General features: G+C 46.3%; 1 protein-coding gene across 1 annotated transcript; it reads left to right on the forward strand.

Moving 5' to 3' along the window:
* The first annotated feature begins 2,211 nt into the window (after positions 1-2,211).
* LOC124677195 (ABC transporter B family member 19-like) lies at positions 2,212-8,441 on the forward strand. The gene is made up of 9 exons (XM_047213194.1): positions 2,212-2,517; positions 2,638-2,692; positions 3,051-3,427; positions 4,766-5,025; positions 5,113-5,429; positions 5,524-5,747; positions 5,853-6,678; positions 6,764-7,005; positions 7,233-8,441. Exons 1-9 carry the CDS (start codon positions 2,212-2,214, stop codon positions 8,439-8,441), a joined length of 3,816 nt encoding a protein of 1,271 aa, XP_047069150.1.
* Positions 8,442-13,460: the final 5,019 nt, after the last annotated feature.

Here is a 13,460-nt window from a genome sequence, read left to right on the forward strand (position 1 = left end):
GTTTGGGAGCGCCGGATTAGTAGTTGGGCCACGCCGGTGCCAAAATGAAACGCGCGGGGGTGGGGGGAGGGGACGGCTGGCCACAAATTTTTTGCACCGGCACCCCCCACAGCCGTTTAGGGGGCCTTCAGGCCCCCTGAGTGGAGATGCTCGTACCGACTGCATGTATATTTCTTAGATACCCATGTCACTAGAAGCTATCTCAAGTGTCCACATAGAGGAAGTTATTGTGGACGTCATGGTAGTCGATGTCGTCGTAGATTTTGTTGTAGGTGAACATATTGGATCCATGAGGAGGGCGATACCCTCCGTCTCCGTGTTGAAGAGGAAACAAAAGCTCCCAAAAGTCATCTATTCTCCTTTGCTGAAGGAGGCAAAGGCTGATCACATGGTTATCCGGTATGGCCGAAAGGCCACAGATCCGAGGTAGATCAGTTCTTCCTGAACCGACGAATCGAAGATAGTCGGGGTCAAAGCAGCAAAAACCATAGATCCAGCACACAAACTTTCCATAGACGTCATCAGTTGACATGGGGTAACAATGGCAATGTCCATACGTGATGGACTTGGGTTTTGGGGAAGAACCGTAATGGTGAATTCGACGACGTGCATGCATAACAGACAAAGGGACAAGCAAGGTTTTACCCAGCTATAGGCCTTCGGTGGAGAAACACCACGTGATGCTTGTCTGCTTGTATTATGTCGTTGATTACATGAATCGATGAGAAGACAAAAAAAAATGATATCGATCTAGTGTAGCTAGGATTTGTGCCCTAGCCTTGTGACCCCTCCTAGCTTTTATAGACGAATCGAGTCCATGTAGGTTACAATTGTTCAAACTTTCCTTTCGATGCCTTGTTCTTGTCGTACATGTTGAATCCACGGACCATGATATGCTTTGTGCGCCGCGACTCTTAATCTAGCAAGGAGTTCTCCATGAGCCTTTATTTGGCCCATATCGGGTACACCAATATGAAGGACCCATTTGGTGTAGCCCACATCAATGGTCCACCATCTATTTTCACAAAGTGCCTAGCAACACGTGTTAGAGCTGACTTTTGCATTAGAGCCCATTTACATTCTTTTCTCCAACTCAACAAAAATGCGATATAGCAGTACAATGCACAAATATACTAGTGCATGATACCGAAAATACCAAACAGAACTGGGTGCGCGCGCATCCAGTTATGAAAAATTCAAAATATTGCTATTTAAAGTTTTAGAAAAGTTTGAAAAATGCATGCATGTATATATTATGTTGATACTTGCTCGTGTAAGTTTTCGCGAAAAAATAGGATTGCGTGTGACCTACACAAAAATGAGAAAATAAAAGTTCCTATTCTTGCGAATAGTACAAATCCAAATATTATAGTGTTATTTAAACATTTTGTCATTATTGTGTAGGCCACATATATTCGTGAAAACTTACACGAATATGTATCAACATAGTATGTATATACAAACTTTACTTCAATACTTTTTAAAGCTTTTAAATAACATTTTTTCAATTTTTGACAAACTAGGTGCGCGTGCACCCAGGTTCTAAAAATGCGATACGATACTATCTTTATAATGCTTGGTATCATATACTACTATCATAATCTTCTTATATTTGTTAATTTGTAGTATCTCCATGCAAATAGATGTATAAGATTTATTTAATATTAATTTTCTAAATCTATGTGCTATATAATACGATATCTTTTTTGTTTGTTTGATAGTAGCTTATCACGTGTACCACGTGATTATATAATACGATATCTAGCTATGATACTATTATGATCTCTCTTATCCTTAATTATGATGACATCTCTCTGTTTCATGAAATGCATGATACTACCTAATAGTATATGTATTTGTACGTGCTCTTATAAAATATTTTACAGTAATTAATTAAGCATAAGAGAGAAAGGGGTTAAGCTTACCGCGAGTGAGGCCACCACTTGGTCGATCTTCGGCCTTCTCTTTATCAATCGCCCCAACGCCGCCCCAACTTCTGACCACCGCTGCGCGGAACACAAAAGCACCACCACCACCACAAACCTCTGCTGCACGTCACGAACTCCGAGGCGAACCGAGCCAGAGCCCCAATCCAAGAAAGCAAAGCCAAGCCCGGAGAGGGCGCGGCGGCGTCAATGGCGGCCTGAGAGTGAGACTGTGAGCCAGCGAAGGAGGACGTGCGTGCTCCGCACCGGAGGAAAGCGTATTGCGATGGCTGACCCGGCGGTGGCGGACGTGAAGGCGGAGAAGGCTGCGGCGAACGGATCGGCGGGAGGCGGCTGCGATGCGGCGGCAGCAGTGGGGCAGGGCAAGAAGCGAGCGGACCAGGCAGTGGCGTTCCACGAGCTGTTCTCCTTCGCCGACAAGTGGGACCTGGCGCTCATGTCCCTTGGGAGCCTCGGCGCGGTGGCGCACGGCGCCGCCATGCCCTGCTTCTTCCTCCTCTTCGGGGACCTCATCAACGGCTTCGGCAAGAACCAGACCGACCTCCGCACCATGACCGACGAGGTCGCCAAGGTCCGTACTACCTCACACCCAAATCGCCATTGCTTGCCTGCTTGATAGTACTTCTGTTTTGTTCGCCGATGTGTCACTCCACGTGCTCGCCACTGATTTCTTCTTCACTCCTTCACTCAGTATGCGCTCTACTTCGTCTACCTCGGACTGGTGGTCTGCGTCGCCTCCTACTCTGGTGAGCTTATCGTTCCTGTTGCCCCCCCTACATCCCGTATAATTACCAGCACGCCCCTCTTCTCTCGTTTCCTCCGGCGCACGGAGGCTCTGTTCGAGCGTAAGAGCAACTACAGGGGCCTCTCCGCGAAGCGGGATCTGGTCATGGCAGTGGGGCATCTGGGAGACCAGCCCACTCAATAACACAAGTCCCGTCGCCATCACAGAAAAACAGAACAATAATGTTGTCTGTCTCCTTCTCGCTCCCTCGCCGGAGTTTCACGCCGGCGGCGTGTCACGTGTGCTCGGCCCCGACGGAGCTCTACTGTTTTGCAAGGTAGTTAAAGCTGGGATTTATTTTGGGATTTGCTTCTGTGCAGAGATCGCGTGCTGGATGTACACCGGGGAGCGGCAGGTGATCGCGCTCCGGAAGGCGTACCTGGACGCGGTGCTGCGGCAGGACGTCGGGTTCTTCGACACGGACGCGCGCACGGGGGACATCGTCTTCGGGGTCTCCACCGACACGCTGCTCGTGCAGGACGCCATCGGCGAGAAGGTCGGCAACTTCATCCACTACCTCGCCACCTTCTTCGCGGGGCTCGTCGTCGGCTTCATCTCCGCGTGGCGGCTGGCGCTGCTTAGCGTCGCCGTCATCCCCGCCATCGCCTTCGCCGGCGGACTCTACGCCTACACTCTCACCGGGCTCACCTCCAAGAGCCGGGAGTCCTACGCCAATGCCGGCGTCGTGGCAGAGCAGGTAAAACAATTATGAGTCGGGATTATTCTCCCTCCGTCATAATAGAATATGTCTCATGGATTCGTTTAGGATTTGTGTCGGATTAGTCTATGCATTACCGTCGTGCGTGCTTGGACTTCTGCTTGGATTGGGGTGGTGGTGGGTTGGTAGTAATTTCTGTGTTGTCTGCTGATCAGGAGCCAACTATGAAAAAACTTGTACTCCTACTTAATATTCTTATGCAGCATGCCAAACTAACCAACATGCTTTTTTGGTTTTTTCCAACTTTTGTTCTTTGGGAATCCTATGAGCAATTCCATAAGCTAGGCGGGGGCAGCACATTGTGCCAGAATTTTCGTGCGTTTTGTGCTTCAAGGAGACTTATGTGTTAACCTTTTGCTGTAGTGGCCCATTGAGTTTATGTCTGGATTTGGTTCATAGTGCCCACAAAAGATCCTTCCTTTTCTTTTCTGAATCCGGTCAACCGAATTTCACCGGAGAGTACTTCTAGTTCTAGATTTATGTACAGACAAACACATAATAAGTTTCTGTGAGATTTGGCTGTCTAAGGAGTACCAAAATTATGGATATGGATACTTCCCATATCTTAGAATACGATATTTCCTGCATATGAGGTGAATGACGGCACACTATTGTTTTATCAACTAGGTCGAGCAATTTAAGAGTATTTCTAGGTTGATGTGGGGACAAACGCATCACAACTTTGCTGTTAGGTTTGACTACGTTGAGTACCAAAATTATGCATGTCAGTTCTTTGTGTAGCTTGGATAATGATATTTCCAACATAGTATGACACAAATGATGGCACGCTATATGAATTTAGGTCTGTTTTATAATTTTTGCTTGAGTAATCTATTTTGGTCATTTTGTGACGAAATTGCAGAATAACTAAAGAATAAGACATGTGAGGTTCAAAAAGGAAAACTAATGATGATGTGTGATGACAGAGGAATATGGGAGGTTGGCTATGGCCATTTTTGGGAACAGGGTGTAGACAGTCAACCTCAGTTAGACAAAAGTTAGTGATATGCTTTTGTACACTTCCAAAAAAAACAACGCATGTATTCTAACAAAAGTTCTCTATATTGGTCATCTGCACATAAAGCGCTTAACTTCTTACATGTGCAAATTTGAACTTTTAAAGTGCTTTGTTAAACAATAGTCATTATGCTCTGTTACTGCTAGTAGTTACCAGAGTTTTGTAAGGTGTCTACTATACTTATTTTAATTGAATGTGCTGTATTTTCTGTATTAGTGTCACCGTGATTTTACTTATGGAATCAAGTTGCTTGATACCATACTTATGCTGACGGAGTTGGGGTACTCATTCTTTCATAGGCAATTGCACAAGTTAGAACAGTCTACTCATTCGTTGGAGAGAGCAAAGCGCTCAATTCCTACTCCGAAGCAATCCAGAACACACTGAAGCTTGGTTACAAAGCTGGAATGGCTAAAGGTCTTGGAATTGGATGCACATACGCGAGTGCATGCATGTCTTGGGCACTAGTATTCTGGTATGCCGGTGTCTTCATCAGGAATGGGCAGAGTGATGGTGGCAAGGCTTTTACTGCCATCTTTTCTGCAATCGTTGGTGGCATGTAAGTGAAATACATGGTCCATCTATTTTCTCCTGTTATTTTTACTCTGACATCTCCCGTCTAATTGCTTGAACTTTGTTGCTACAGGAGTCTTGGCCAGGCATTCTCAAATCTTGGAGCTTTCAGCAAAGGGAAGATTGCTGGTTACAAACTGTTGGAGGTCATTCGTCAGAAACCTTCCATAGTAAATGATCAGAAGGATGGCCAGTGTTTGGCAGAGGTCCATGGAAATATAGAGTTCAAGGATGTTACTTTCAGTTATCCATCAAGGCCTGATGTTATGATCTTTCGGGATTTCTCTTTGTTCTTTCCTTCTGGGAAAACTGTTGCAGTTGTTGGAGGCAGTGGATCTGGAAAGAGCACTGTTGTGGCTTTGATAGAAAGGTTCTATGATCCTAATGAAGGTAATAAATGCTTTGTTACTGAGAACTCATGATCTATCGTTACTTTATATGTGTAGCTCCTTTTGGATTAACCTGGACTTCTCTTGAATTGCAGGCAAGGTTTTGCTGGACAATGTTGACCTCAAGACACTGCAATTGAGGTGGCTGAGAGATCAGATTGGACTAGTAAACCAAGAACCTGCCCTTTTTGCAACTACTATCCTTGAGAATATACTGTATGGAAAGCCTGATGCCACGATTGCAGAAGTTGAAGCTGCAGCAACTGCATCCAATGCTCATAGTTTTATCACTCTCCTCCCCAATGGATACAACACAATGGTGATTCTTTTTATTTGATGCTGTGCAGTGAGGTTTAGTCAACCAAGTACTTGTTTTAGAAGTGGTAGTCAATCAGGTACTTATTTGTTTCTATTTCATTCGTAGGTTGGTGAGCGGGGAATTCAGCTCTCTGGTGGTCAGAAACAGCGTATTGCAATAGCTCGTGCTATGCTGAAGGACCCCAAGATACTGCTCCTTGATGAAGCTACTAGTGCTTTAGATGCAGATTCAGAAAACATTGTGCAAGAAGCTCTAGACCGCCTGATGGTTGGACGAACTACAGTAGTTGTTGCGCACCGCCTGTCTACTATTAGAAATGTAAACATGATCGCAGTGATACAGCAAGGCCAAGTTGTTGAGACTGGGACACATGATGAACTTCTACTGAAAGGAACCTCTGGAGCATATGCATCTCTGATTCGTTTTCAGGAATCAGCACGTAATAGAGATCTTGTTTGTGCATCTACCCGACGGTCGCGCTCAATGCACCTGACAAGCTCTCTTTCCACCAAATCTTTGAGCCTCAGGTCGGGAAGTTTACGGAACCTGAGCTATCAGTACAGTACTGGAGCAGATGGGCGCATTGAGATGATGTCGGTTGCAGATAATAGCCTCAAATACCCAGCACCGCGTGGTTACTTTTTCAAGCTCCTGAAATTGAATGCTCCCGAGTGGCCTTATGCGGTGCTGGGTGCCATTGGCTCTGTTCTGTCTGGATTCATTGGTCCAGCATTTGCCATTGTTATGGGTGAAATGCTTGATGTGTTCTACTACAAAGATCTCAACGAGATGGAGAGGAAAACTAAGCTTTATGTGTTCATCTACATTGGCATAGGCATATATGCTGTAGTTGCCTATCTTGTGCAGCACTACTTCTTCAGCATAATGGGAGAAAATCTTACAACCAGGGTTAGGAGGATGATGCTGTCCGGTATGCATTTCTTGTTTCCCTATAAAAAACCAATAACCAATCTATCTTGCACTAACTTACAGTAAATCTCTTATCACATTTGCAGCGATACTAAGGAATGAAGTTGGTTGGTTTGACGAAGAAGAAAACAACTCAAGTCTTGTGGCTGCTCGTGTAGCGGTTGATGCGGCTGATGTGAAATCAGCGATAGCTGAGAGGATATCAGTGATACTGCAGAACATTACCACCCTTATGACATCTTTCATTGTCGGTTTTATCATTGAGTGGAGAGTGGCACTCCTTATTCTGGCCACTTTCCCTCTTCTTGTGCTTGCCAACTTTGCGCAGGTAATTTCCTGGCCTGCCTTTTTATTCAACAAGTTCTTTTAGTTTTGCACAGTAGTACCTTTTTTGTGTTAACGTAAACGGCAAAATAGAGTAATTGAGACCCCTTTTTGCGGATCTAGTGCACTAGTCAAAATCAAATTAACATCAGAACAATGCTTCCATGTTTCTTAAGTAGTCTGAATGTGCATGATCTAATATATTTGTGTTGTTTCTTTTGATGCTTTCAGCAACTTTCAATGAAGGGGTTTGCTGGTGACACAGCCAAGGCACATGCCAAGAGCAGCATGGTTGCTGGTGAAGGCGTGAGCAACATCCGCACCGTGGCAGCGTTCAACGCTCAAAACAAGATCATGTCTCTCTTCAGCCATGAGCTGCGCATACCAGAGGAGCAGATCCTGCGCCGCAGTCAGACTGCGGGCCTTCTGTATGGCCTCTCACAGCTCTGCCTGTACTGCTCAGAAGCGCTCATTCTCTGGTATGGTTCTCACCTGGTCCGGTCACATGGGTCAACCTTCTCCAAGGTCATCAAGGTTTTCGTTGTCCTTGTTGTGACTGCCAACTCCGTTGCCGAGACGGTCAGCCTGGCCCCGGAGATCATCCGTGGAGGCGAATCTATCCGCTCCATCTTCGGCATCCTCAACAGGGCGACAAGGATCGAGCTTGATGATCCGGAGTCGGAGCGTGTCAGCACTGTTCGCGGGGACATTGAGCTGCGGCATGTCGACTTCGCCTACCCGGCCCGCCCTGACATTGAAATCTTCAAGGATTTCAACCTGAAGATCCAGGCTGGGCGCAGCCAGGCTCTAGTTGGAGCTAGCGGGTCTGGAAAGAGCACTGTCATTGCCCTCATCGAGCGGTTCTACGACCCAACTGGTGGCAAGGTTATGATCGATGGCAAGGACATCAGGAGGCTGAACCTGAAGTCCCTGCGGCTCAAGATTGGCCTCGTGCAGCAGGAGCCTGTACTCTTCGCGTCGAGCATTCTTGAGAACATCGCGTATGGCAAGGAAGGCGCGACCGAGGAGGAGGTGATCGAGGCAGCCAAGACAGCGAACGTGCACAGCTTCGTCAGCCAGCTGCCCGACGGGTACAAGACGGCGGTTGGCGAGCGAGGCGTGCAGCTGTCAGGCGGCCAGAAGCAGCGGATCGCCATCGCCAGGGCGGTGCTCAAGAACCCAGCCATCCTGCTCCTTGACGAGGCGACGAGCGCGCTGGACGCCGAGTCTGAGTCCGTGCTGCAGGAGGCACTGGAGCGGCTGATGAAGGGGCGGACCACCGTCCTGGTCGCGCATCGCCTCTCAACGATCCGAGGCGTGGACCGCATAGCGGTCGTCCAGGATGGGCGGATCGTCGAGCACGGCGGCCACTCGGAGCTGGTGGCGCGGCCGGAAGGGGCGTACTCGCGGCTGCTGCAGCTGCAGCACCACCGCAACTGACGGGTGCTGGTTGTGGATGGAACCTGATTAATATTTGACGGCTTATTGTTGTTTTGGTGGCTGGGAACTGGATTTTCTGGCGGTTCTTTTTGCCGGTGGTGGTCTAGTGGGTGTAGATACTAGGGCAACCGTGTATGGGGTCTTTGTGCTGTCCTACCTTAGCTTGAACTGCAACTTTGTGATGTGTATCTTCCTGAAATGCATGATGCAACTGCTCATTTTTCTGGCTGTTTTCTTGTGCCTTGTGTCGTGTGGCATACTGAGCCGAGCTTGGGTTTGTTCATGCTTTTCCCCCTAATTTGAGGGAAAGACACATGCGATTTTATTACTTTTGGAAGATAGTTACATCATCAGCCAGAAGAAGAGACGAAGTTCATAGATGAAATCAGTTGGGTCATCAATCCACACAATAGGGGCCTGTTTGGTAGCTGGGCACCCTTTGGTTCGCACGTGGAGCACAGGTTTTGGGCCGTTTGGATGCTCAGTTGTCTCCACGTTGTCACATAGCAGGTTTTAAATCACCCTGGGATAGACTCAGGTTTTAAAGCACCCTGTGACAGACTCAGGAGGAACGCTTAGTTTGACCGTTTTTACAGGGACATGCCTGAACGCGACGAAAACCGATAACGCCGTTCCCGCGGGCGCTCGGCCGCGGCATGACGGAAGAAGGCGAATTCGAGCAGCGTTGCGCGGCAAAGGTAGGGGTAACCTCCCTATTCGTTACCCTTTCCATTAACCCCCTCTCAAAATTTTCCTTTCCCCAATTTTCACACCGGCAGCGGCGCTCCAGATCTGGTCTCGCGCATCTGATCCTGGCCGTGCTCTGGACGAGGAGCTTCTCCCTTCGGTCTCCGGCGCCATACCAGGGTCGTCGTTTCCAGCTGCGGTGTAGCCTGTGCACATCTTTTCCAACTTTCGGTCGTCTCCATCGCCTGCCACGACAGAGGTAAGGGGAAACTCCTCTGCTCTATTGTAGTGTTAGATTCATGTTGATAGAACTTGTTGGGTTCGATAAAACCGTTCGTAATGCTTAGATCTTGTTTGACTAGACCGACCAGTTTCAGCTTGTGTATCACGCCACAACACTCATCATTTGAGTTAAAGCCTGGATCCTGATGGTGTACAAGAGAGAAGTTAGGCGCTGCTTTTCCTCCTGTCATGTACGGTCCTATGTTACGACAAGATCAGGAGAGGATGGCCAACCTAAACTACATCTACAACTGCAACAATGTAGATGCTAGCCAGATGCTTCGGATGAGAAGAGCCCCTTTCTATGCACTTGTGAAAACGTTTAGGGATAGAGAACTGCTGGTTGATAGCATCCACACCCCTATCAAAGAACAAGTCGCAATGTTTCTTCATGTCGTGGGTTATAACCAGAGGTTCAGAGTCATCCATAGCACATTCAGGAAATACACGGAGACTATCTTTCGGTACTTCCAGCAGGTGTTGTACGTAGTTGGGGAGCTCAGAGGTAAAGTGATCAAGCCAGCATCAAACAACACACCACCCAAGATCAAGAACAACTACAGGTGGTTCCCGTATTTCAGGGTGGGTACAAAATCATGTTCGTTCTACTTATGAGATGTGTGGTACTGAAACATGACTGTGTGCTAATTGGTTGATAGGATTGTATTGGGGCTATTGATGGTACTCATGTGACTGCAAAGGTACCGATATCAATGTCTGCAACATTCCACGACAGGAAGCACTACACCAGCCAGAACGTGCTAGCAGCTGTGGATTTCGATATGAGGTTCACATACATGCTTGCTGGCTGGGAGGGTTCAGCTCATGATGCAAACACCGTCCGACAGCTTCTCAAGGCCTGATGGGTTGCAAATCCTTGAGGGTAAGTTCTTCCTTGGAGATGCAGGATATGCATGCCGACCTGGTATTCTACCTCCCTTCAGGAAAACAAGGTACCACCTTAACGAGTTTACTACAAGGAACCGACCTCGGAATGTGAAAGAGTTGTTCAATCTGAGACACTCAAGCCTTAGAGCATGTAGATTGGAAAGCGCTTGTGCAGGCGCTTAAAAAGTTAATTCCCTAGCTTGCTTAAGTGTCTGGTGCTAGGAGAGACATTTTGTACTTATTTTCTAAGCGTCTGGCTCTTAGCTATGCATCGATGCCACAAAAATGGCTGGGAACTGGGTGGGAACCGCCAAAGCATCCAGGATTTCTTTCCTAGCGCCTCTAGTTAAGCGCTTCCATTGTACTTGCCCTTAGAGTCACCATTGAGAGGATATTGGCTGCATTGAAGAACATGTCCAAGGTCCTTGACTAGAAACCGTTCCACACTTTTGACACTCGAGTGAAGCTGCTCCTTACTTGCTGCATTCTTCACAACTGGATTCTAGGTTGGGGCGAGCATGAATTTTTCGAAGAGGTTGTCACTTTTGATGAAGTTGAGACCGGCCATGGCGTGGAGGCATGCGACAGTGAAGCCTAGAAGGATCGAGTGGGCAAACACAATGTGGGAAGCCAGAGGCCACACCACCATTTGAGAAGGAGAAGAACAAGTGAAGAAGTGAAGAAGAAGAAGAAGACCCCCCTTTGATGATAAACTATCATTCGTAGTAGCTAGGAAATGTCGTTATGAACTACCATTCGTATTAGCTAGGAATGGATTCGTGAACTGCTAGCTTCGTAAGTTTGCAACTGCTGAACTATGATTTCTGTGTGATGAGAGGTAATAGTATGGTAAAGCCACCCGTTGTAGAGAAGAGGTGACCTTATGCTTGCCTGGATGGTACCAAACATGTGTAGTTTCTTCTCCATCCAGATTTGGGGTTGGCTAAAGACAAACAAACAAAAGGACCTTTTTTGCCCAAACCATGCATCCCCGACCTACCAAACGATAGGCCAATTTTGGCCCGTGGCTCGTTCTGGACACGCAGGTGACCTCGCACCACTGCGCTAGTGAGCCCCAAATCGGCCCAGCGTACCAAACATGCCCTAGATTGTGATGCCTCTCCCTTACTAGCTAAAATACAAGTTACTCTATTGCTTTTTCTACAAAATGCTCAAAAACAACATGAACAAAACCCTTCAAAAGAAAGGTGCATTCTTCACATATCCGCAATGGAAGAAATTGTAGTTGTTGGCGGTTCGGTTCACCAACCCACCGCACCGAACATACTTGTATCTGGACCATCTTCCCTCAAAAGACTAGCGTGTTAGGGGATCACCTTAGTGTTATATAAATCGGTTAAAGCCTTATCCCACAACCGATATGGGACTACACCCAATTATCTCTTCCTCTACATCCCGCCATCATGACCTGCAGCGATTTGCATCTGAGCACATTGGTTTTGACACCAATTGTTATGTTGGGCCCACTACACAAGCGTCTCGGCCACCAACCTAGCTTAACTGGAGACCAAATGGAATTACATAGGTTTTGGGTCCTCTTTCCCCACAAGACTAGCCTCTTAGAGGGGTCACTCTTAACTTTATAAGTGGCTCCCAGTCTCCTCCCACAACCTAAACCTAACAATTAAGTTAGTTGTCACTACATTTATTCTTCTTGGAGAGGAAGGTGCCATTTCTCGAGCAAACGATTTGACTTTTTCCGCATAGATAGATAGATACATATATTAAGACTGGAGGAAATAGAGAGCTCTCATTGCTTAAATATATTAAGGCTAGAGGGAATAGGCTCACCTGCGTTGTAGAAGTTTTAATTTATTCCAACAATTAGTCAGCCGTGTGGCCTATGCTACAATGTGTTCTTTCTTTTCTTTTATTTCTTATTAGCTTTTTTTGGTTCCTTTCTTCTCACTCTTCGCGGTGATTTTTGATGCCACTTTTCGGCGTTAGTTACCTACATCTACTTCTCAAATGAAAACATTACCTATGTCTATGGCGGTGTTTTTATGTTCCATATTTTTAACTACCATCTTTTTAACTACTGGACGTTAATTCTTTGACATACCTTTCTGGCCACAATTTTCATAAGGTAGTTAGCCTACGTGTACAGTATTATTTTTTTACGTCCTTCTTTTATTACTTGACAACAATCTTCCAACACAACTTTTTGGCAGTAATTTCTCGATGGTAGTTACCTACGTATGAGGAAATTTCTTTTAATGTCCGTGCCTTTTACCTACTCGATGGTAATTCTTTGACACACTTTTCGGCCATAACTTTCCAATGATAGTTAGCCTACATCTACGTACAATATTTTTTTCCAAGTAATTTTTCGGCACAACTTACTAGCCATAATTTTCCGGCGGTAGTTACCCTACGCAAGTGTTTGAGGGTGTCAAATTTTCCGGGCATAATTCGTCGCTAGTTGTCAACGGGAAAATTAGTTCTCCAACACAACTTCCCAACCATAGTTTTCCTACTATCACTCTTCTACGGTTTGTAATTTTCCGTCCGAAAGTAAATTTTGCGTGCTAGTACACGCATTATCGTGTAGCATTTTCCGTTAGAAAGAAAATACGCATAGGGTATAATATATCATGTAGCTAGTGTAAATATATATATATTACTTCTTTCATATATTATCAGTGTGAATATATCTACATCTTCTCTTGTATCGGATGTATTGGCTCATCTAACAACTTCCGAAAATTCTGTCGATGTCGAACCGAGCCATGCACACAACAAAATTAATGTCATGAACGCACTGTGTCGCCGCGCCAACTTCCCTAGTAACTTCAAACTATCTAACAAAAATATGAACATGAACAATTTGTGACAGAACTTACATCAAGGTTTTTCCATGTCATCGTCTAGTGGTGTGAAACATGTGCTTCAACGTTGTACTTGCGGCAACTGGAAGCACAAACGTTCCGATAACACCACCGTTGCCACCGCCCACCAGTGCCAAGACAGGCTGAATAGAGCCGTCAAATTTTTGTTCACACATACAGTCGCCAAGGCACAAATTAAACAAGGTCACACTTCAGCTCCATCCCTTGCCTTTTCGATGCTGAAGAGTTAATTGCAGGCGAGGGGAACCGGTCGGAATCATGAATGGGGAACTGAAGTTCTTCACCGGCGGCG

This window comes from Lolium rigidum, chromosome 7 (genome assembly GCF_022539505.1).
Source record: "Lolium rigidum isolate FL_2022 chromosome 7, APGP_CSIRO_Lrig_0.1, whole genome shotgun sequence".
In the NCBI taxonomy this organism is placed as follows: Eukaryota; Viridiplantae; Streptophyta; class Magnoliopsida; order Poales; family Poaceae; genus Lolium; species Lolium rigidum.

Excerpts from the sequence above, each read along its gene's own strand:
- LOC124677195 (XM_047213194.1), top strand. The coding sequence starts at position 2,212 with ATGGCTGACCCGGCGGTGGCGGACGTGAAGGCGGAGAAGGCTGCGGCG. Across the intron at positions 3,428-4,765 it reads CCGGCGTCGTGGCAGAGCAG|GCAATTGCACAAGTTAGAAC; the intron begins GTAAAACAATTA and ends ATTCTTTCATAG. Across the intron at positions 5,748-5,852 it reads CCAATGGATACAACACAATG|GTTGGTGAGCGGGGAATTCA; the intron begins GTGATTCTTTTT and ends TTTCATTCGTAG.